The sequence below is a fragment of the Myotis myotis genome, unplaced genomic scaffold, assembly GCF_014108235.1.
Source record: "Myotis myotis isolate mMyoMyo1 unplaced genomic scaffold, mMyoMyo1.p scaffold_m19_p_14, whole genome shotgun sequence".
In the NCBI taxonomy this organism is placed as follows: domain Eukaryota; kingdom Metazoa; phylum Chordata; class Mammalia; order Chiroptera; family Vespertilionidae; genus Myotis; species Myotis myotis.
Genome location: NW_023416318.1, coordinates 24840148 through 24864532, shown reverse-complemented (window position 1 = coordinate 24864532; position 24385 = coordinate 24840148). Strand labels below are relative to the sequence as shown.

At 49.4% G+C, this 24385-nt stretch overlaps 2 protein-coding genes across 7 annotated transcripts in view; one reads left to right on the top strand and one right to left on the bottom strand.

Moving 5' to 3' along the window:
- Positions 1 to 21339, top strand: part of EML6 (EMAP like 6) — a 200732-nt gene extending 179393 nt beyond the window's left edge. For both annotated transcript variants that reach the window (XM_036334544.1, XM_036334545.1), the window contains 13 exons: positions 2300 to 2429; positions 3561 to 3659; positions 4641 to 4814; positions 9966 to 10174; positions 10968 to 11125; positions 11754 to 11868; positions 12392 to 12580; positions 13892 to 14064; positions 14492 to 14654; positions 16190 to 16293; positions 17344 to 17497; positions 17854 to 17954; positions 19620 to 21339. In XM_036334544.1, the coding sequence (XP_036190437.1) occupies positions 2300 to 2429; positions 3561 to 3659; positions 4641 to 4814; positions 9966 to 10174; positions 10968 to 11125; positions 11754 to 11868; positions 12392 to 12580; positions 13892 to 14064; positions 14492 to 14654; positions 16190 to 16293; positions 17344 to 17497; positions 17854 to 17954; positions 19620 to 19644 (1794 nt within the window). In that variant the 3' untranslated portion in view covers positions 19645 to 21339. The remainder of the gene's footprint in view (positions 1 to 2299; positions 2430 to 3560; positions 3660 to 4640; positions 4815 to 9965; positions 10175 to 10967; positions 11126 to 11753; positions 11869 to 12391; positions 12581 to 13891; positions 14065 to 14491; positions 14655 to 16189; positions 16294 to 17343; positions 17498 to 17853; positions 17955 to 19619) is intronic.
- Positions 21340 to 21460: 121 nt separating this feature from the next.
- Positions 21461 to 24385, bottom strand: part of RTN4 (reticulon 4) — a 56297-nt gene continuing 53372 nt past the window's right edge. For all 5 annotated transcript variants that reach the window (XM_036334546.1, XM_036334547.1, XM_036334549.1 and 2 more), the window contains 4 exons: positions 23577 to 23646; positions 23076 to 23122; positions 22815 to 22873; positions 21461 to 22463 (listed from right to left, as the gene is read on the bottom strand). In XM_036334546.1, coding sequence (XP_036190439.1) covers positions 22421 to 22463; positions 22815 to 22873; positions 23076 to 23122; positions 23577 to 23646 — 219 coding nt within the window. In that variant the 3' untranslated portion in view covers positions 21461 to 22420. The remainder of the gene's footprint in view (positions 22464 to 22814; positions 22874 to 23075; positions 23123 to 23576; positions 23647 to 24385) is intronic.

Below are 24385 nucleotides of genomic sequence, written 5' to 3'. Positions count from 1 at the left end.
TGACACCTGGTGGACATCACCTGCGGGTCCCTTCAAGGGAACCTGGATGGATCCAATGGCTCTCATTCCTTCTCCCTCCCTATGCAGCATTGTGTCCCCAACCCCACCGTGTCACATTCCCTCCGCCCTGCCCCTGGTCCTATCAGTACTAACTCCAGAATGTCCCATGTCCTTCAAATCTGGTTCCTGTTTCCTATACTGGGTACCACTCAGGGAGGGCGGGAGTTTATTCACTGCCTGTTGTTTGAGCACTCACCCTGCACCGGGTATTATGCTTCACACCTTGGGGGTAAGTACTTTCATTGTTTCCATTTTGCAAATGAGCACATGAGCTCAGGGCATTCCAGTGACCTGTTAGGCCCCCTGCCCAGGGTCACCAAGCCAGTAAGTGGCGAGGGGTGTGGACTCAGTGGTTGAGACATGGGATGGTGGCACTGGTAACCTGCTGTTTTCTGGGCGAGGCCTCCTAATGTTCTTCCTGTCTTTGGACCCCCCTCCCTCTCATGTCCTGATGCCATATCAGCTCTTTGAAAGATAACTTCACGTTTCACCCTGGCATTGAGACCCAGTCGATTCCCACATCCTGGCTGATTGGGATTCAAATGAATGGGTTCAGAACTTTACCAGGTGCTACCGTTCAAGCTCATCTCCTGTCATTCTCACTGTAACATAAGTCTCCGCTCCCACCCCATTGCCTAGTGGTCCTGGAGCTGCCTTGGGCTTTCACGCCCCTGATTAGAACATCTCAAGCCCCATTCAGATTGGAAGCTCCTCCTCCTCCTGCCGCACACCTTGGTCCTTCCAGGCTCTTTGCTGACGTCTTCTCTTTCCTGATGTTCTTCACCCTGAACCCTCCTGCACCCGGCCCGCTCCCTGCCACACACCCTGCTGCCATTATTTGTGGCTCAGTGGTCTCCCGTACTAGACTGTGAACTCAGAGGTCAGAAAAATCCATCTTCAAACTTATTGGAAGAAGAGTTCACTGTGGGGATTTCTCATGGAACCCAGCACAGGTGAGGAAATACACCTGAGCTTCAGGAGAGACCAGATCCAGGAGCTGAAAAGCCATCACCAGCCAAGATGGTGCCTTCGTCTACCCAACTGTGTGTCTGACTCAGTCTCCTCTTTTTCTGCAGACTTTTTTAACTGCTTTGGTGGACTTTGGGAGAAGTCCTCTAAATTCCTGGGAGAAACCATGTGATTGGCCCAGCTTGAGTCAGTTGTCCACTAGGACTGGGGGTTACATAATTACACCCACATAGTTCTGGGAAACACAAGGGGGTGAGGGTGGAGGTGGTGGGGGAGAGACTGAGGGCTGGGCAGACATTCAGTAAGTTAAAAGGAGGAGAAGATGAGAGAGATTTTTAAAAGCAAAATCATAAAGATAGGAACACTCATGGTACATGACTAACTAGATAAGTCAGCCTGAGCAAGGAGTACAGGGGATGTGTGTAGGGGCTAATTGTGCCAGCTTAAGGAATTTGGGCTTTCCCCATAGGCAGTGAGAGTTAGCAGATGCTGTTGATGCATGGTGTGGTGCTTTAGGAGAATTAATCTGATGTCTGAAATTGGTGAGCTTTGGAGAAAGAAAAGGCCAGAATCAGAGATCATGGAAAAAAGGAACTCACCTCTTCTTACTCTCATTTTCCACCAACCAGCATCGCGCCTGGCACAGAGGCACTGCCAACAATACATGTGCGTCAGATTGAATTAGGAGCTCGTCTGATCCAACTCAGCCACTGCTCTTTGTCATGGGAGACAAGACAGGAAGAAGAGAAAGACTATAAACCCAGAACAGTACCTAGTTGTTGAAAAAAAAATGCAAATTCTGTAGAAACTTTGTAGGGCGTGCACCCAGCAACAGAATGAGCATGGCATTTGCCTCCCTGTTCTGCTCTGCCAGGCCCAGCTGCGTGTGTGGGAATCAGAGCAAATCTCGGAGCCACCATTCAGCTCCCCTGTGAGTGCCTGCCAAGGCGCAGACAAACGTCTAGGTAACCTTTATAGGGCATCAAACCCGTAGACTTTGGCTCACCTGAGGAGCTGGGAAACAAATCTAGTTTGTTTAGAAAACTCACTATAATTCTAGGTGTTAGCCTGTGCCCCTATTATACCAGGCAGTTAAAAAAAAAGGGGATGGGGTGGGGGGCTGCATTTTATCCACAGCTGGACAAGCAGAATGTTTTTAGCACGAGGTTGGCTGTTTCCCGGGCCCTGCAGTCCCATGAGAGGCGTGGCTGCACCTGCAGTGCGGGCTGTGCCTCTAAGGGCTGCTTTCATCTCTGTGTGGGGGGTGTAGGAGCTGGCTCTCGACCACGTGTTTGGCTACCGAGGATTTGACTGTCGCAATAACCTGCATTACCTGAACGAGGGTGCCGACATCATCTTCCACACCGCGGCGGCCGGCGTCGTCCAGAACCTCTCCACAGGTGACCGAGCCCCGAGAAACCACCTCTGAATACAGGCCTTTGTTTTAGCCTTTCTGGCATGTGCCCACACTTTAGGTGCCCCACAGCGTAAAGCATCCTCTTCCCTTTAAAGCCATTCCTCTATTCCAGACTGGTATCCTTTAGTCCTAGAAAATGGGCAGGCTCATGCTTGAAGGGTCATAGATGTCAAGGTCAGGAGAGGTGTCCAAGGTGCTATCAGCTCCCGGGAGGCTGAGAGGGCTGGAGAGAAGCCAGAAAGAGGGCATGGGGAATAGAGAGATTCCAGGAACAAGGCCTAAGGGAGCTTTTCTCATTTTTAACTGTGATCAATTTTTTAGCAGCTCAGATTTTCAAGTTTTGCTTGTTGTGACTATGTAGCTAGGTTTACAGTGAGAATGAGAATACTTAAACACTAAACAAAAATACCCAAAACTTAACTATATGACTCTTACATTAAAAAGTTTAAAAAGAGACACAAAGTGCAAAAAGAATTCTTCCGAAATTAATTTAATAGACACCTATAGCTTTACCACCAGATTTAGATGTTAATATTTTGCCTTATTTGCTTCATATCTTAAAACCTTTTTTTGCTTTTTAATTTGTATGTTCTTTCCAATTGGTGAAGTTGCCCATGCATAGGTTTTTAGGCAGTGAAATCACTGGGCACATAGTGACTTGTTTTTTGTAGGGGGGGGGGGGGGGGGGCGGGGGTTGAAATTTTCTGTGTGTTTTCTCCATTTTCTAGCCTCTCATTCCTATTTTAATAGTGATGTGCTGTGTCCTTGTATGTCAATGCCATCATTCACCTTCCGTTCCCAGGCATGAGGGTAAGTTTACAGTGGCCACTTTGACCATCAGCCTCCTCATTCTGGACTCTGGAAGCCTCTGCACTTGGACTGTGCTCTGGGCCCACACGGGACAGCAGGAAGGATCGAATGGAGCTGACGTGTGTCAGATAAGACACCAGCTCCTCTCTCAGATCAGAAACAGACTATGTACATGTGAAAAGTGATCTCCTATCTCCCCAGGGCTGATTCATTTCACAGGGCATTTCCAAAGACCCCGCACGGAGCTGTGGGCTGGCCCTGAGGTCTTCAGCTCCCCCGCTCACCCTCCACGTCTCTCTCCCAGGGAGCCAGAGCTTCTACCTGGAGCACACGGACGACATCCTCTGCCTCACGGTGAACCAGCACCCCAAGTACAGGAACGTGGTGGCCACCAGCCAGATAGGTAGGCGGGTCCTGGTGCAGCCGAGCTCCTCCACGCTGAGCAGGAATGTTGGGAGAGGGCAGGGAGGGTCGCTGACACCCATCCCTTCTTGTTGACGTTGCTGTTGATTTTTTGAGCCCCGAATGCCTCTGAGTTGCTTGGGTTAACTTATCCAGTGATTGGTGGTTCTGAGGAACCATAAAGTCAGACCATAGCTGATTTCCCGATCACTGGATGCCCCCGGCCCTGTGGACTGGTGAGATTTTTCAAACCCAGGGGATCAAATGAAGAGCCTCCTGTCTGAAGCCTGGGGGTTGTGCTTGGTCAGGAGACAGTCCAGTGTGTGTCCCCGGGTCTTCTGTGCCTGGGAAACTGCCAGTGACCAATGGGAACTGACTCACGTTTGTGAAAAGCATGTGTGTGTATGTTTTAGCTTTGTCATCTCAAAGGCAGTTTTTACAAACGTACCTTCCTGCTTGTCTTCATTGAGCCCATGTCCATTTTTACATTTAATTTGAAACTTTCTGATGCTGGTGCTGAGTGCTTCACTATTTGAAACGTGACTTACTTTAGCTGTTGTTCTCCCCCGACGCTTCCTCATTGCCATTGCCCACCTAACGCAGGTGACCTTGCGGAGACCCCAGGTAAGGCTGTTCCATTGTGAGTAGTTTGACTCTGCACAGCAAAGTCATGCCGCTGCGTCATGTTTGCTGGTTGTATCTGGCTGAGTCGCAGATACAAAGCATTGACCTCATCAGTCTCCTTCTTGCGACCCCTCCACCGGTGTGCGCGTTGGGTGTACGGGCCCTAGTCCCTGTCTCTACGAGCCCAGCAGGTGCTTGCTGTTGTCTTCGCCTCTGGCAGGTCAGGCTGTAGGTCCCTCAGCCCCAGTCGCTGAAAGGCCCCTGAACACTGGTCTTAAAGACTTTTACACGAACGCAAGTGTTGCCTTGGCTCGGCCGTTCTCCAGCCTGAGCTCTCTGTCACGCCTCCCGCATGCAGGAACAACACCTTCCATCCACATCTGGGACGCCATGACCAAGCACACCCTCTCCATGCTGCGGTGCTTCCACTCAAAGGGAGTGAATTACATCAACTTCAGCGCAACCGGGAAGCTGCTGGTGTCGGTGGGCGTGGACCCCGAGCACACCATCACCGTCTGGCGCTGGCAGGAAGGTAACCAAAACGGGGCTGGGCTTGTGGCCTGGGCTGGGCTCCACCTTCGATCTGCCTCCCTGCCAAGCCCAGGAGGCCCGGCTGCTGGGGCAGCAGGTCCCAGGGCTCTTGGGATCCTGGAGAAGCTGCCCATTGGATGCCTCTAGGTCCCGGACCCCACGGTAGAGAGGGCTGCCAGGGCGGGGCGGGCCTGTGCTGGTTCACGAAGGGTCTGTGGGCACTTTTGGAAAGTGCCCCAATGCACAGCCTCCTCCCTTTCTATCCTACCGACTTCTCACCCAATCTTCCTCCTCCTCAGCGTCCCTTCTGGTGGCTCCTGGATTCTGTAGCAGCCTCTGCACCTTGGTTCTTATTCCAGGAACTGGGGACAGGGTGTTACCACTGAGACATATTTTTCTCTTACATTTTAACTTTTTTGAAATGGGGATTCATCTTATAATCAAGGTTCACATTTAATTTAGCCATTTAGTTTTCCTTCCTTCTTTCTTTCCTTTTCCTCTCCTCCCGCCCCCCGAGTGCCCCCCCCCCCACACACACACACACAAAGAGAGAGGCTGCTACTAAAGCTGTGCAATTTTCCAAGCATGTTCTCAGGCTGGCAAAAGCAGGTCTAATTAGTTAGGACGTTAATGAGGTCTGTCTCCAGCCGGGCAGCCCGTATCTGGGGCGCATGAAGCCAGGCACGCACAGGGGGCACGTCTCCAGTCGAGGCTTCTGGCGTCCCATTATCTCAGCCTCTTCCCATGGGAGGGGCTGTGGCCGGGGGCTGTGAAGAGAGGACACAGCCAGAGGAGCATCCCAATCCCTCCTGCCCCCACCTGAGGAAACAAGGCTGGGGACCTGCAGATGTTTATGAGAAGACTCAGCCATCACATTCCCTCCATTTCCCATTTTCTTATTCATTCATACTAGAGGCCTGATGCACGAAGGTTCATGCAAGGATAGGCCTTCCTTCCCCTGGCTGCTGGCACCGCCTTCACTCTGGCCAGAGCCACCTTTCCGCCTCTCACCTTGTGTCAATTTGCATATTCCCTCCTTATTGGCTGTGGGCACCACCATCTTTGTTGTGAAGTTATGGTCAATTTGCATATCCTGTCTTTATTAGCTAAGACTAGAGGCCCGGTGCACAAAAATTTGTGCACTCGGGGGGAAGGGGGGGTCCCTCAGCCCGGCTTGTGCCCTCTCGCAGTCTGGGACCCCTTGGGAGATAACGACCTGCTGGCTTAGGCCTGCTCCCGGGTGACAGAGGGCAGGCCCAATCCCTAGGTGCAGCCCCTGGTCGGGCTCAGAGCAGGGCCAATTGGGGAGTTGGGGCGCCGCCCCTGTTATGCACAGAGCAGGGCGGAACAGGAGGTTGCGATGCCACCCTCAGTCATGCTCAGGGTAGGGCCGATTGGGGGGTTGGGGCGCTGCCCCCTGTCACTCACAGAGCAGGGCCCATCAGGGGGGTTGGGGCTCCGTACCCTGTCACGCATAGAGCAGGGTCGATCAGGGGGTTGGGAAGCTCCCCCCTGTCACGCACAGAGCAGGCCCATCAGGGGGTTGGGGAGCTCCCCCTATCACGCACAGAGCAGGGCCGATCAGGGGGTTGGGTAGCTCTCCCCTGTCACTCACAGAGTAGGGCCAATAGGGGAGTTGGGGCACCGCCCCCTGTCACACACAGAGCAGGGCAGATCAGGGAGTTGGGGTGCTGCACCCTGTCACACTCAGGGCAGGGCCGATGGGGAGGTTATGGCTCTACCCCGTCACACACAGAGCAGGGCCCGTGGGGGTGGGGGAGGGGTTGGGGCGCCGCACCCTGTCACACACAGAGCCGCAGGGTGATCAGGGGGTTGGGGAGCTCCCCCCTATCAGGCACAGAGCAGGACTGATCAGGGGGTTGGGGCGCCTTCCCCTGTCACGAACAGAGCAGGGCCGATAGGGAGGTTGTGGCCCCACCCCCTGTCACACACAGAGCCGCAGGGCGATCAGGGGGTTTGGGCGCTGCCCCCTGTCACGCTGATCCCAGTGCCGGGAGGCCTCGTGGCTCTGCTGATGCCGGTGCTGGGAGGCATATTACCCTTTTACTATATAGGATAGAGGCCTGGTGCACGTGTGGGGGCCGGCTGGTTTGCCATGAAGGGTGTCCTGGATCAGGGTGGGGGTCCCCACTGGGGTGCCTGGCCAGCCTGGGTGAGGGGATGATGGCTGTTTGCAGCTGGTCACACACCCTTCAGGGTCGGGGTCCCCACTGGGGTGCCTGGCCAGCCTGGGTGAGGGACTGAGGGCTGTTTTCAGGCTGGCAGGTGACGGAAGCTCCCAACCGCTCCTTTTTTTCTTTTTTTTTTTTTTATTCTGGGCCAGCTTTAGCTCTGAGGCTCCATCTCTTAGGCCTCCGCTGCTGAAAGCAGTTATCTGGTCTGTTTAGGTTCTATAATCGAAACAATGTATAACTCCAGCTCTGAGATCCCGGCTCGCTGAAAGCAGGTTTCTGGGCTTTTGTTTAGTTTCTATATTTGTAACTATGTTTCAAACTGCAGGCTCAGAGGCCCACAAGGCAGGCAGGGAACGTTGGTTTCCTCCGTCACTGAAGCAAGCAAGCCTCATGTTAGTTTCAAGCTGCCTGGCTGCCGGCTGCCATCTTGGCTGGCAGTTAATTTGCATGTCTCGCTGATTAGCCAATGGGAAGGGTAGCGGTCGTATGCCAATTGCCATGTTTCTCTTTTATTAGATAGGATACTGTGTCCAAATGGCCCCACCCTCTGGACCTTGGGGATGCAGGTTCATTCCTCATAATGTCGTGGCCAGCTGATTAAATAGACGAATGAGTCAATTTCCATCCTCTGCTTGAACACTTTCAAGGATGTGGCCCTTGTCACTTCCCAAGGCAACCACTCCCTCTCAGAAAGCTCCACTAAGCCCTTTCCTCTGTGAGGTCGTAAGTTGCTGCGTAATGCCTTTCTTCTGCAAGACTTACTCTACTTTCTGCAGTAGCCAAGTCCAGGTCTATTCCTCATGCCTAGAAAGAAAGTTACATCGGCCCCTATACACAGTCCTGGCTTTTCAGCTCTGGCTCGCTCTCCTCACTGCCCTGTCTGTCCCTCTGGGCAGGACCCGCTCGGGCCCTGCCCCAGCACAGACTCTTGCTCACTGGGCCCCTTCTGACCTGCAGAAGGAGAATCGGTGGAGCCAGGACTTTTAAACAAGCTCCCAGGAACAGGAGAGGCCTTCTCTTTGGTAACTTGCTCCCATTGTTTTTGCTGGAACCAGCACTTGGGTCTCTACAGAGGCTCTGAGCCAGAGATAATATTGAAGGGCCTCTCACCAACCACCAGCTCTTCTGAGCTGATTGTGGAAGGTTTTTCCTTCACTTAAGTCCTGCTTACAGATAAATAAAGTGTTTTCCCAGAGGTTTATGTACATTTTTGTGATCATTAGGGAGCACATAATTCATTCCTTATTTGTTAAATAAATAATTTGTGGAACTCTTGGGGTGTGTGTGTGAGAGAGAGAGAGAGGGAGAGGGAGAGAGAAAGAGAATATACAAAGTAAAGTGGAGGAAAAAATGAGCTTATTATATGAACTGCATGTTGTCAGGTCCTAGATGCTTGTATGAAATTTGTTCTGAGCAACCTAGAAGCCCGTGCCCAGAGCGAGGCAGGCATCGCCAAAATAGAAGTGTGCGTGAGATCACAAGGAAAAAAGCAAACAGTGGCTTAGAAGAAAGGTGTATCTTACTGTTGTTTCATTTTGCATTTCCCCCATGACTCCTGAGCTCTTCCTTTTCCCATCACTTTTGACTGCTTGTATATTGCTTCTTCCGTTCTTTACTGATTCTTAATGGTAAGTCTTGGTCTCATAAGTTTGCAGTGTTTTTCTCCCACTCTGTTGTTTGTCTTGGAACTTAGTTTATAGTATTCTTGGGTACCGTTTGGGCCCAAGGTAGAGAGGAGTATTACAGGAACTTAGCATTTCTTCCGCAGAGAGAGAATTACTGCTGGTGGTGAGAGGTAACCTGTGGGCCTCCCCTGCCCTGGGAGACCATTCCTATAGGGAGTGTCTGCAGGCTGGCCTCGGCCCACCGTGCTAGAGAGCCATTATAAAAACAAATAGGTGAGTGTAAGTGACCAGGAAGAGGGGAAGAAAAAATACATGTGAGTGAATAACAGGGAGAGGAGATTAAAGGAAATTGGAACTAAAACATTCAGAGCAAGTTTAAAGAAACATAAAGGAAAGATAATAGAAGTTCAAAATAAAAGTTAAAAACTCAAGGGCTGATGGGACAAAGATAGATGAGGTTTAAAATAAGGGCTAAAAGACTAGAAGCCAAGAGATTTTAAAAGGAGCCAAAAGAGTGATGATGATGATAATAATAATAATTGGCACTTACAGAACACTCACTGCATCAAGACTGTTCTCAAGGGCTTTGCTTATCTCCATCCTTTTAATCTGCACACTTTCAAAAATGGGCACTATTATTACCCTCGGTTTACAGGTGAGGGAACTGAGGCACAGAGAGGCTAAATAACTGTCCAAAGTTCTACAAATTAGTGGTGGCATTGGGATTTGATCAAGACAAAGGTTAAGTAAAACCCAGGAGGAAAAAAAAGAAAAACTCAAGAGACAAGTAAAAAACATAAATAAGTGGAATTGAGGATAAAACTAGTAATTAAATGTAAAAGGTAAAGGAATTTAAACCTAAAAACCATAAAAAAAGGGACCTGTAAAAATAAAATAAAAGCAGAGAGTCTTGGAGAGAGGCTGTCTGAGAGAACGTGAGTCTCAGCGACACTCGGGGAGGGTCCCTCTTCCTGTGGGGGTGAACCTTGGTGACGATGCGGGACAGGGATGCCCCTAAGCCGTTTTGCCCTTTTCTCTGGAAGCTTCCACCTCCCAGGCTGTCCTTTCCTGCTGTGTTCACAGGTGCCTGGACGTGGCTGTGGGGGTGGAGTCAGGGATTGTGTTAGCAGCCCCTGCTGTTCTGGAAATTTCCCTGACACAGCCTCTCTTTCCCACATTGGGAGTCGTGTCTGACAGGGGCAGGGGGCAGTCAGAGAAGAAAGGACACTGCCGGGTGCCCGGGTTTGCTGGGATGGAGAACCCCCCTGACCTGCAGCGCCAGCCTGGCCCGGGCTCAGCGGGGCCCCTCACTGGACTCTCTCATCCACGCAGGGGCCAAGGTCGCCAGCCGAGGGGGTCACCTGGAGCGCATATTCGTGGTGGAATTCCGCCCAGATTCAGACACGCAGTTTGTGTCTGTTGGGGTCAAACACATGAAGTTCTGGACTCTGGCAGGCAGCGCCCTCCTGTATAAGAAAGGGGTCATCGGGTCCATGGAGGCTGCCAAGATGCAGACGATGCTCTCCGTGGCCTTCGGTGCTGTGAGTCCCAGCAGAGCTTCCCGAGGGGCCCTGAGCCCCTGGGCATGGGGTGGGGGGTACGGGGCCGGGGAGTGGAGAAGGAATATGGCCAAGAAGCTGCAAACAAGTAAGCTGTTTCCACAAGATCAGCTTTCTTGGCATTTTGCAATCGCTGTTCCCTTTCCTTAGCACCAAGGGGTGGGCAGAAGGTTCATGATTCCAGAGGCAGACGGCCTTGGAAGCCTGTGGGGCCTGGGTTAGAAAGCTGCAGAGGAGGTGGGGTTCGTTTCTACCACCGGAGAGCATCCCTTTCCGTTTCAGCCCTTGTGCACCACAAATCCCCCCAACTGGCATCCTTAAGTGGGCTGTAGGGTGCCTTCAGCCAACTGGCACGATCCCCGGGGGACATCCTGGGACACAGCCCACGGGCCCTCCAGCTGTGGGTGTGCCCACCTCCTGGATGAGCCAGGAGAGCGTGCTCTCAGGTGGAGCCCCGCCCGCCCTTGCCGTCCCCTGGGCCTTGCTCGCAGAATGGAAGTTCACTCCATGCAGAGCTGTGCTCTGTGGGGAAGCCAAGCCCCACAGTAACTCATAGACTGACTTTCAGGCCAGGTGATGTATCATGTGCTGCCCGTGACTGCCTGCAAACTCCTTTGCCTTTCCTTAGCCCAGAAGGTCAGATCCGGGGCATGTTTCCATTTCTCCGCTTGGGTTCCTAACCGAGGAGCAGGTGTCTCGGGGGCTGGGGGGGGGGGGGGAGCCTATGAGGGCTGCTGTGCCTGTCCCGGTGTAGACAGTGTCCCTTTGTTTGCAGAACAACCTCACGTTCACGGGTGCCATCAATGGAGACGTCTACGTGTGGAAGGACCACTTCCTCATCCGGCTGGTGGCCAAGGCTCACACGGGGCCCGTCTTCACCATGTACACGACCCTTCGGGACGGTCTCATCGTGACCGGCGGCAAAGAGCGGCCGTAAGCCAGAGCTCCTCTGGGAACACATGTTTAGTTGAGTTGAGTTTTGTTTTGGGAAGAGACTGAGAGAAGCATCTACAACTTGGAGAAAATGCAGATTTTCGTTCTCCTATCTTTGCTGCATCAGGGAGATCAGTCTGCCATCTCTCCAAGGGTCACCGCCTCTGGAAGGGAGGCTGTTGAACGGTGGCTTAACAACCTAACAACCCGATCCGCGTGGCTTTGCTGTGCATAAAGTGTCCCTCTCGGTAGCTCTGAGAGAGAAGAGATGGAGAAGTGAGAACGGAGAGAGAGGTTCTAGTGGGGACAGGAAAGTTGTGCAAATGAAGCAGAAAAATGGGAGAAACACGAACACTCTATGTTTGACTTAATGAAAAGTTTGATTTTCTAGATTACAATTCTCTTTCCTTCCAAGATCATGGCATTGGAAGGCATTTTAGGAAATCTGCACGTTCAAGGGGTTGTGCTGGCCCGTCACCAGGGCCTAAGGGAGGGCCACCCTGGAGGGTCCGTCCTTCTGGGCTCTGGTGGACTGACCGTAAGGAGGTGCCAGGGAGAGAGGGCAGTGAGGGTCACGGGAGGGCTGAGGACAAGGCCTGACATGCTGAGTTCCTCTTGATCTTTTTAGGACCAAAGAAGGAGGTGCTGTAAAACTGTGGGACCAGGAGATGAGGCGCTGCCGAGCCTTCCAGCTGGAGACGGGGCAGCTGGTGGAGTGTGTGCGCTCCGTGTGCCGCGGCAAAGTGAGCCGGCTGGTCTCTCCTGGGGCGGGGAGGAGGGAAGGGGTCCAAGTGAGAGCTCAACACCTTCCAATTAAACAGTGGAAATGAGAAGCAACCTGCATTTATTTGGCATCAAAAAACGGCGATTTGGGGAGCACACATCTAGGCAGAACCAGATAGTGTCCCGATTTCGGGGTGAAAGCAAGGGGTTTTTATGAGAAAAGACAAAGGAATAATTACATGAGAAGAAGAAAGAACTCCTGTTGGTGCTAACAAGCTGAGCTACTCTTCGCTGTACATGAGGGGTTACTGGTTTTGTCTTTGGACAGAAAGTCCATATCGCAGTCCTTGTGAGAATGTCCACTTTCCTGCTGGCCTCACAAACAGTTGTTTGTAAAACAGTGTTGGTTTTAGTCCAGCCCCAGGGTGTGGCCCAGTCAACCACCATTCTGCTGGCTCTATGAATTTGACTACTCCAGGCAGTCCATAGGGGTGGGATGGTACAGTATTTGTCCTTTTCCTAATAGTGTTTTGATTACAACAGGGAAAAATTCTAGTGGGGACCAAAGATGGAGAAATCATTGAAGTTGGTGAGAAAAATGCTGCTTCCAACATCCTGATTGACGGACACATGGAGGGGGAGATCTGGGGCCTGGCCACACACCCGTCCAAGGACATCTTCATCTCTGCCAGCAACGACGGCACAGCCCGCATCTGGGACCTGGCTGACAAGGTGAGGGGCCAGTCTGCAAGGCTCCAGTGCCCACGTATGGGCCTCGCAGAGTAGTGAGGAGAGGTCAGGCCAGGGAGTGGGTGCGGGGTGGGGCCGAATGAGATCAGTAATTAAGTTAGCCTAATAACAAGTCCCATTCACACACACTCAGTCTTTTAGCTGTATATCTGCCTACAAATATTTATTTGTAGTAGGAATAATCTAAGTGAGAATAATTATTCTCTTGTCATGAAAGAACCCACAAAACCTAAAAATAAATAAATAAATAAATATGGAGATGAGAAATCATCTTCCCTGGACAAGAAGATTAAAAATGATATCAAATGTCAAATGTTCCCAAATGGAACATTTCAATCAAAATCCCCACAAAGCTTCTCTTAGAGTTTGGAAAAAAAAAACACCCAAAATATCATAAAATGATTTTTAAAAAATTCATCTGGAGTGAAAATCCAAAATAGCAAAGAATAGTCTAAGATGGGGGGGGGGGGGGAGATAATGTTACCAAGCCTTGTCTAATATTAAAACAATTACTTAAGTCTCTAATAATTAAAATACTTGGTTTCATTACAAAGTGGCTAGTAATGAAATATGTTTGAGCCCTGTCTTCAGTGCGCAGACCAGAGAACAGACATGCCGGAGCCTAAGCGTGGCCGTTACCTCATCAGCTCACAGTGCTTACGGTGCTGACGGTAACAGCACCTATCACTTACTACCTGCTCCGTACCAGGTGCTTCACGCACCCTATTATTCATGCTTACAGTAACCTTGCAAGACCAATATTATTATCACTTGTTTTTCAAACGGGAAACTGGAGAAGTCACTAACCTGAACACACCCAGCTAGTGAGAGCCACCATTCAGGATCTGAACTCACAGGTGCTATGTCGCAAACTCACCTGAACAATAGTAGTCAGCCATCTGCGGCTGGAGGGTCAAGGTCGGCCTGCTGCCTGTTGCTACAAATTAAGTCCCGCTTTCGTTAATGTGGCGTCTGGGGCTGCCTTTGTGCTACAACAGCAGCGTTGAATGGGTGTGAGAGACCACGTGGAACCCAAAGCCTAATATACTTACTTCCAAACCATTTACAGAAAGTTTGCCAGCCCCCCTGCCCTAAAGCAGATCGTCTCTCAAGCTGTTCTAATCAAAACTCACTGCCCACCTAGCAACCCAGGGACAGAAGCTAGAAGCAAGTGCTTTGGAGGTCCACGCGGTAGCAGAGGCAGCCTGGCTGCTCCGGCCTGGGGGCAGGATGTCCCGTGGGGACCAGCCAGGCAGCCAAGGGCTCTGGTGCTATTACTTTGCATCAATGCAGAAGCTGCTGAACAAGGTGAACCTGGGCCACGCAGCCAGGTGTGCAGCCTACAGCCCTGACGGGGAGATGGTGGCCATTGGCATGAAGAATGGAGAGTTTGTCATCTTGCTGGTGAACAGCCTGAAAGTTTGGGGGAAAAAACGGGACCGGAAATCTGCTATCCAAGACATCAGGTACATAGCAGGCGGTCGGGGCAGAGGGGAGAAGGCAGGCATTCTCCTTCCTAGGGGCTCCCCTTCCAGAAGGGCCATGGCCGGGATGAAGAACTCAGGCGGAAGAAGGTCCCTGTCCACGAGCCCCCTGTGAAAGGACACCCTCTCACACATGCGTTCTCAGACGTGTCTTTACTAAGTTCCACGAAAGTGGTGACACCTTCCTACAAAATGCCACTCTGAGAAAGGCTGCATGCACGCATTCCCTTGCCTCCTTGGGGTTTGATGCAGAGAAATTGTTGAATTCCATAGAACGTGGGAGAAGCTAAGCACCTGTGAGTTATGAAGTGAGAGCTCCCTGCCATTGAGACGGGGAAGGCGGGTCCCAGAGCAGACCTCCCGCCCGACCGGCCGCTCAGTGACTGTGCTCTGGGATGGCTTTCTCTAGGATCAGCCCAGACAGCAGATTCTTGGCCGTTGGTTCTTCTGAACACACCGTGGACTTCTATGACCTCATGCAGGGCACCAGCCTGAATCGCATCGGCTACTGCAAGGACATCCCGAGCTTTGTCATCCAGATGGACTTCTCTGCGGATGGCAGATACATCCAGGTTTGCTTCCGATTTAGTGGTGCCTGGGGCAACCGATAACAGTAATAACAGCAATGGCTTATATTCACCGAGAGCTTCCTGGGTTCCGGCCAATGCGCTGATTTATTCTTCACAGGCGCTGCGTTAGGTTCTGTTACTTCTCCCCTATCCTATTAGAGAAGTTAAGCAGGTTGAGGAAATAGGACTTAAAGTAGTAGAGTTTCTCTTCAGTAAGAAAAGCAGGAAACACAAGCCCTAATCATCTGTGACTCTCCTCTCACCGCCTCGCCTTCAAAGCTTCCTAGTTTCTAGTTCTCAGGGACCACCCCTAAGTCTGTGTCACTTATATGTATTCATTTACATTCCAAACCCTACTGGGTCGTGTGGCCCCTCTCCACTGGGACCTGGACTCCAGATGGTGGGCCAGCAGTGAGCACTCATCATGGGGTCCCGGGGGAACCGGCCAGGGGGCGGGGGGAGAGAGGGGTCCCGCCCTTAAAACTTACAGCGGAAGACAGAACCATTTTCCCAGCACGCTGAACAAAGGCAGTGCGTTTGAGAGCTGACCTGGAGTTGGATATTCATTGTGACAGGAGAGAGGACACGTTCATCATCAAATAGTTAATAACCCAGGCACCGTGGTCAGCTTTCGATGGACAAAGTGGTCCTGGTCCCTGCTGTCCTGGAGCTTGCCTTGTCATGGAGAGGACAAGCACTAACCAGATCATCACAGGACGGAACCACACACACAGAATGGAATGAGTGACTGTGTGCTGAGCAGGAGCAGGGCAGGGTGCCATGGGGGCATTTAACGGGAGCTGGATTCCACTTCCTTTCTGCGAAAGTGGTATTTAGGCTGAGATCCGGAGGAGGAGTCGGAGTCGGCCAGCAAAGAGGGCCGGGAACACTGTTCCATCTGTGGGAAGGCCCCGAGGAGGCAGATCTCCGCTCACCGGAACGGCAGGAAAACCGGGGGAGGCTGGTCTGGAAGCACCTGCAGGGGGAGAGGGGGTCGGGGTGCAGGCAGCAGCCACTTTCTGGGAATTGATCCGTTTCCCCTGGAAGGCCCCCGGAGAAGCAGGGGTTGGTCCTAGGTTCTTCATCAGTCACCCAGTCGCTTCTGTCCATGAGAACACGGGTCTTATTTCCGGGCAAAGGACCTCGGTTCTGGGAATGGGTGTTCCCAAACTTGAGTGAGCGTCAGAGGGACCCGGAGGCTTTGTTGAAAACAGACCCAGGCCCACCCCCAGAGTGTTTGATTCGGCAGGACGGGTGCGGCCCAAGCCTGGGCATTTCTAACCAGATTCCAGGGGATCCTGCTGCTGCTGGGCAGGAACCACAGCCTCAGGTCTTTGGAAAATAGTGGGAAATGGATGGAAAAGTGTCCGGCTCACGTGAACTTCGCCGTGGGCTGACCACGCCTGAACTTGGGTTTCGTGACAAGTCCTGGGCTTGCAGAGGCGGGGCTACTATTCAGGGAAGCAGCACACCCAACGGGGAGGAGTCCTTTGGACTCGCAAAGAGGTTGATGGTCATGGTTTCCTCCCACGCTGCAGGTGTCCACAGGAGCCTACAAGCGCCAAGTGCACGAGGTCCCCCTGGGGAAGCAGGTAACGGAAGCCATGGTCATCGAGAAGATCACCTGGGCCTCCTGGACAAGGTGACTGCAGGAAAAGGTCCCAAGGGAGTCTCTCACCCAGGCTCAGCCTCCAAGTGTGTGTGTGGCTGGGATCTGAGGAAGCTCAGAGACAGAGCTACCTTTTCTTTGGGGAGTGGGGGCAGGAGGCTCTTGGTACCTGTTTGGGCCACTGGATTGGATCCGACCTGGGCCTTGAAATACAAAGTCCTTCTTTTTGTGTAATCCATCTTACATATCCCCAGTCCCATCCAGCAAGAAAAGGGAAACCATCTCTCTTTTTTGAAATCCTCACCCAGGACATGCTTTTATTGTTTTTTAGGGAGGGAGGGAGGGGAAGAGAAAAATGTCAACGTGAGAGTGAAACTTCAATTTGCCTCTCACACATGCCCTGACTGGGAATCAACCCACGACCTTTCAGTGTACGCTCCAACCAACTGGGCCACACGGTCCGGGCCCGTTTCCCAGCTCTTGAGTAGGCCCTTAATCACCAAGAGGAAATGGGAAGCTGGAACTGCCTGTCAGCTTGATAAGAAACGAGGCCAGCCGAAACCGGTTTGGCTCAGTGGATAGAGCGTCGGCCTGCGGACTGAAGGGTCCCAGGTTCAATTCCGGTCAAGGGCATGTACCTGGGTTGCGGGCACATCCCCAGTAGGAGATGTGCAGGAGGCAGCTGATCGATGTTTCTCTCTCATCGATGTTTCTAACTCTCTATCTCTCTCCCTTCCTCTCTGTAAGAAATCAATAAAATATATTTTAAAAAAAAAGAAACGAGGCCAATTTAAGGAAAAGGAGCCACCATCCTGTGAGCTTGAAGGAATCCCCCTCTCGAACACACACATACTCAGGACCGTAGGGAGGAGGGAGAGAATCAAAGAGGAGGTAATTTCTCTTTTTGGGGTGAAAGGGACCCAGGCAGCACAGTACGAGCTGGGGTGAAGATGACAGAGGAGCCACACGGACGCCCCTGAATTCTGTAAACTACCCCTCCGCCCCTTGTCCCTAAGGATGTCTGAGTGCATGAAGCCTTCTCACCAACCTCCTTCTTTCTAACTTCTCTTCCTTTTTGAACAGCATTCTGGGAGACGAAGTCATTGGCATCTGGCCGCGGAATGCAGACAAGGCTGACGTTAACTGCGCGTGTGTGACCCATGCTGGCCTGAACATTGTCACAGGAGATGACTTTGGGCTGGTGAAGCTCTTTGATTTCCCATGCACGGAGAAATTTGTGAGTCTGCCGTAGAGTAACCTGCCCGCACTGCCTCCATGCTCTGTGCGCTGTGCCACATCGACATGGCCATCTGGAATCTAGAACAAGAGGCATCTGGTTCCAGCCCTGCGGAAGTTGGGGAACCCCTAACCTGAAGCTGGGAGAAGGGAGGGTGGGGGTGGGCAAAATGGCCGTGAGGCAAGAACGAGACAGGAAAGCCTGTGATAGGCTGGCTAACAGGTGTCCCACCAAATGGGACTCTGCTGAGTGAAGGAAGGTTCTGGGAAGAGGGGACTTAAGTCTGTCAAGGGAAGTGGCTGTGGTTCCTGGAAGGAGGAGGGTTGCTCAGTGTCTCTGCTCACTTTTGCTCACAGGCCAAACATAAGCGCTACTTTGGTCACTCGGCTCACGTGACGAACATCCGTTTCTCCCACGACGACAAGTATGTGGTCAGCACTGGAGGAGACGACTGCAGGTAGGTACCCACCTGACTCATCCGGCGGATAGCCCAGCCTGCTCTGCACTCTCTCCCCTGCTGCACCTCAGGCTTCCTGGGAGTCAGGCCCTCCCAGGGGCATGGGGAGGAGCTGAGGGGGTAGGAAATGGGGCATTCAGTGAGTCCTCATGAAGACAGGATTTTCCAAGGATAAGGTATTTAGTGTCTGGTGACTCCCAACCTAAATCTTAATGGGACTATGTGAGCATGGTGAGAAGCCTAGGGCATGTGATCACTCCTCTGAGCACTGCTGGATGGAGGGACAGGTGGGTGAGAGGCCGATTTTAGTAGGAGCTCTTGGGTAGTCCATAGCGTCATTACCTATAACCAGGTTAGGTTGACCTTGATCCATAGGTCTTTTAACTCTAAGCTCCAATTAATCACCAGAATTCTTAAGATCAATGATTAGCCACAACCAAAAGAGGTCTGAAAACAGTAATACTGAGCCTCAGCCACCCTGAGAAACAAGCAGGGCAAGTGTTACTCAATGTTGCACAAGAGATCAGATGAGAGGCGCACCCTTTGGGCCCGGTGCTAGTTAGCAGCAGAACCTCCACCAGCTGTTTGGACCATGAGCCAGGGCTGCTTTCGGCCTTCACGGCAATGGGCACACTGTTCTGTGAGCTGTGACTGGGCTTTCAGGCTTTTCGGAAGCACCCGTACCAGCCTGCTCTAGAGATGGCATCAGCCTCCTCTGCACCTGGGGCAGCATCTTCTGTCCCTCCACCCAGGCCAGCGACCTGTCTGGCGTGGGGGGGACCAGGGCGAGCTCATCTAAGTCACTCCTCTTCTCACTGTTGAAGGGCTTTGCTGTAACACTGGGCAAAACTCTTTAGGGGGTGAACAGTGGGGGACGAAGAAGAAATGCATGCATTCCAGGTATTTTTTAAGTGGTCCGAGTGAGGTTGTGGACAAGGCACCATAGAGAATTTCAACTCACTTCCTACCGAAAAGCGTTGTTTAGAAAACAGCCCCAAAGAAAGCTTTCTGAGGACCTTCCTGGGAGCACCCACCTCCTGTCTGCTGTGCCAACTGCTCCCGGCACTTAGAGCCCTTGAGATAGTTCTGACAGCAGCTCCGGTGGAGGGTAAACACCCATTCAAAGCAGCACCAAGCAGCAACGGCCAAACCGCAAACAAGCCAGCAATAGGAGACAGAAGAGAATCGGTCACCCAGGGCAGGAGATGCAGAGAGATGTGAGTGACTTTTGATTGCTACGAAAGGCTTAGCAGTAACCTTTAAGATGCAAGGCCCCGAGGCCGTGTAGCCAGGGGAGCATGCTGTGATCCCTGGCTCGGTGCTGAACACTAGAAGGGCTCTCCTACTCAAGTGGAGCTGATAAGGCCTTTCAACAGTAACAAGAGAGATAGTGTGAAGTCAAATTGCCCAAAGTCCTCATGTTCAGCACAGTCTGGCTGCTGAGAGAGCCAGAAAAAAACACACAAAACCTTTAATAATAATAATTTTTTAAAAAAAGCAATCTTTAATTGGCGGCAAGATCCCAGGTTCATGGTTTTTGTTCCCCAAACTGACATGCTCTGCATCACCTGCGCTGGACTCGGGAGCCCCTGGAAAGATGGTTTTTCTCAGTTGATAAAGTATGATGTCCACCAGGCACAATGGCTGTTTGCTGTGCCTTTTCAGTATATTTGTGTGGCGATGTCTGTAAAGGCCAGAAACCTCTCCCTTTATTGCTGCTGCTGCTCCCACCCAGCACCTGCAGAGGCAGCGACGAGGCGCCCAGCGGCTGGGCAATGCCTCCAGCGCTGCAGGCCCACCAGCTCCGCCAGAGAAGTGCTAAGACTGCACTCGGGGGTCTCCAAAACCGAGATGCCAAGAAGGAAGGTCAGTTCTAACATGTTAAAGACTGCTTGCCTCTGTTCCTGAGACTAAAAACTCTATGTACTAACAACATTGACAAAACATCCTGACAATGTAGCCCACTGACAAAATTGAAAGCCTCAGTTACCCTAACCAATATGTAGCTTTTAATTTGCATCAAAACTTTTGCAAAAGATGTTTTGTTGTTTCTATATTCTTTAAAAATTGTTCATTTTTTTACAAATAAGTTAAGACAGCTTAAGGTAGATGGACCGAAGTCCTAGAACTATCGATAGCCTCTGTTCTCCGCATTTAGCTTTCAAAGCCAAATGAGCCATGTATAAACGAGTTGAGAAACTTAATTTTTTAACGTTTTGTTTGCAGAGTTTTCTATCCATTAAGTGCCTTTGAAAGTTTCCAGTTGTGTGGGCTGCTGTCTCACCTCTCACAAATGATCTCCTTTCTACATCAGGTGCTAACACTTCCAAACTGAGGAGGGCTACTTAGGAGTTTCCTGGTCTGTCGCCCATGTCACGTGTTTGTGTCCAGGCTTCCCAAAGGAAGGGCATCAGTTCCCTGCTGGGGAAATAGTGACTGTAGGAAGGTGAGCAACAGAGAAATAAATCCAGGCGGGAGGGAGTAGGATGAGTGTTCATTATGTTTAGTGCCAAATCCAAAATAGAAGCAAAAAAAAGCTCACCCGGTTCCAGGAGGATGAGCTGATTTATCTTGTTAAATGTAAAATGGGAACAAATGAGGTGATCTGAGGCTGACTGGACACCACTGATTTGCTTCTGAATTTATATATAATCTGCAGAACAAATCCCTAAACTCAATATTTGATAAAACAATCTAGCTTAGCGTTCCTCAGAGTGGGTTGGCTAACAGAATGTGACTTGGACAATCTTACCCAGAAGACAGCTCCAAACCACCTCAATTATACTTGACGCTCAGCCACGCACTGACAGGAGGGACTGAGGGCAGGCACTGGTGACTCTGAGCACATATATACCAGTGAGTCCTTGCGGTCAGTGAACTAAATTTTGGATCTTAAGTTACTGGCTAGTTGCAGTTGTCAGTCTAGAGAAAAGGTGAAATGAAGCAGTTTCAGTGAACTAGATTAGCATTTACCACAGAAGTGCTTCAGCATTCTAAATGGATTAGGTCATTCATTAAGCTATTTTTATATGCCAATTTATTAATGCCTTACATTAATCCACTGATAGGTTGATGGGCCCAGTTAGAGTCCCTCTGCAGTCCTAATTGTTGTCTGTAACCATGTGACTGGTGATGCTGAGTGATAACCATGTCTGCCTATATTGTACCACTGACCTTTCATATGATTGAATCTTGCATAGAAATACTGGTATGTACAACTATATTTACAGAGCAATAGTGTCTGTGTATCAAGAAAACTTCTAGTAAACATTTATATGGTATGATTTTATGTATGTTCATAAATCCTGCGCTGTATTCTCTGTTAAAATAATTGGTGCATGAATTTATTTTCAGTTATCAAAGTATAAAAAAAATTTAGACATTTTGGTGTGTGTCAGATTTGATTCAGTAAACACAGCTGCACAATAAGCGGAAACAAAGTCTATTCCCCCTTTGTGTGTACTTTTCACCTGCTATAGTTTCATGAAACCAAAATACCAAACATATTTTAAGTCTATCAGCTTTATTGATACTTCGCTTTTACAGTTCACAAGGCATTCCACGATTTAGTTCAGTACAGCTTAAACCACAACTGTATAAATCTTCATAATTTCTTGCACAACAATGTTTGATATTTGCAAACAACATTTTTGGAAGCATTAGATTCAGTCCATAGATTCAGAGTTTGTGACAAAATTAACTACGGTAAGTCTGTGTGATGAAGTTTATATGGTGAGTTCTATGTGCATGGATGGCATCCTTGCATGTTGAAAACAGATGGTAGTGCGCCTAGAAATATATTTTCTTCTGCTTATGTATTTGAAACTACACATGTATGATCAATGACTCTGAAATATCAAGCACTGTGGGGAAGCTGGAAGGTAAAGGTCTAAGCTTTGTGAAACACTATATATATAGATATATATATATAATCTATATTTACTTATATTGGCAATTAATATAACAGTAAAATTCACAATACACCTAGAACATACCAGAAAGGCAAGCTTTTCCACTCCTGCATTAGTGGTATGATCTCGTCTAAACATTTTGTTTCAGAAAATCTGCATCAATCTACACAGACCATACACACACAGTGCACAAACTGTGAAAAGGGTTTTTTTTTTTCAGCTTCATGTTCTCTGCAATTCCTCAAATACAGCAAGACTACCTGCAACAAAGTATAATATACAGCTTTCTCAGATCTTTTTCATTCACCGGTGCCTCGGATAGGAAAAACAAGTATGACCACGGTTTAAATCCATACATAGCAGCTCACAATACTTAAGATGATGAACACGCGGCAGCCAAGAAGGTGATTTTTCCTCAGACACTGCATTGCTAAAAATAAAGATCTGTGACACTGCAATGTCAAGGCGCCATTCTTCCCTGACCCTCCCCCATGGAATCAAATGTATATCCCCTTTAAAGATAAACTCCTACTGTGAATCATTTCAGGCTTTTTTTCATTCAGCTTTGCGTTTCAATCCAGGGATTTTTGCTTGGATTCTACAAATGAAAAGGGGGGAGAAAGGTCAATGTAAAAATGTTTTAAGTATTTTGTTTTCTGCTTCTTAAAAGGCTTTCCTTCAAGAATGACTTGTTATAGTTTAGCTTAAACAAGAAATGAAATCCTAAGGCTGTCAAGCTACGATTTTCACTGCCATGGCCTCATGAATTACTTTTAAACAAAGCCTTAAGTAAAATTATTAATGTAGAAATAATACCCAACAGTTAGAAAAAAATCTTTTGGCAACTGTGTCACACTGTAGTTCTGATGGAGATTTGCTACTGCACTGTTCTCAAAGTCCAGTACACCTTATCCTTGGTAAAAAAAAGTTGCAGATTTTAAATACTTACTTAGCCATAGCATCTTTGACATTCTTATTTGCAAGTGCTAGATAATGATCTATCTGCGCCTGAAGAGAAGGATAGGGGAGATATCAGAACATTTCCATTGCTAAAGAATCTGATTAACTGTTACTATGACCCAACAAATTAAAGGCATAAACAACCACCTTATCGCTCACTTGTATAAGACTTTGGAAACTGGCACTGTGATACATTTGTAAGTTCCACATAATAAAGTGAGCTCTGTATTCTGAAATTCAGTCAAATTACCTGATGCCGCTCATAAATAACAGGAACGCTGAAGAGTGAAATCAGAGCTGAAAAGGAAATACACAACCTTTAAAATAGACTGGTATGATTTAGGGGACAAACACTGAAAAGCCATCAAACCCGCAACACTCCTAAGCAGGCCAGGCTCTCCTGGGTGCCCCTGCGGGGAGGGGGGGGGGGGGGGGGGGGCCACGCCAGGGCAATGAATTAACCAAGGAGGCTGCAAGAACCACTCCTGGCTCCCAATCATGCCACACAGACTTTATAAAATACAGGCAAGGCCACCTTGCCCTGCTTTGTCACTGTGAGCAGAGCAGTCTTTGGGAATTAAAGTAGCATGTCAATAAATAGTATCAGCAATTTATTTAAAGAGGTCACAACCTCAAACATACCTCCTCTATTTTTCCCACAATATAAGAATATTCTCATAAAATCTCTAATCTCCTTATACACACTTCTTTCCCCCTGCAATTTTTCATTCCAATGCTTTTGTAGACTTACCCAAAATCAGTAGTGTCAGACCATTGAACAAGGCTCCAACATAGGTAAATACCCACATCAACACTGCAAACTATAAGAAAATAATGTTAGCCTATTAAAAACTAAATTAAGCTTCAAATAAAAGCATCCCACGTAAATGCCAAACTAGTAGAGGCATAGTCCTTGGAGACTTGGTATAGTAACATGGATATTTTAGAATCCTAATTAAAATAGATTTGATTCATTTTCTCTGGACTATACTACCAAGTAGTCGATTCTGTTTTCTCTGAAATCAGAAAACATGCCAAAGCTATACCATAGTAACTCCAGTTCTAAGACAGAATTTATCTTTTAAATGGGAAGACTGAAAAAGTACTGTGAAAATTCACTATTAAAACTGATTTTAAGTACTAACAAATTAAGTGCTTTTAGATCTTCATGAGCTGAGTAATTCAGACATTGACAGGTCAGACATCTGAGTGAGTAACAGAAGGGCAGGGAGGACTTATCAAACAGATTAAGTTCCAGGTACCAAAAATATCACCTCAGAGGCCCTGTTTGCCCAGGGATGCATGTTTTAACAGCCATCGTTAACCCAGCTCTCTGTCACATATTCTTTGAATATTATCCTTTAAAAATGTAAAAAACATTCTTAGTTCCCAGGCTGTACAAAACAGGCCGTGGTCCAGATAGTTTGCCACCCTCTTGGTCTTTCTACATGCAACAAAATCTCACTGAGTGCCTACTATGAGCTGGGTACTGGGCAGTAATTATGGTGATCAAGCTGTAGTAAGCTTCTTTACTACAGGCTAGGACAGTGATGGCGAACC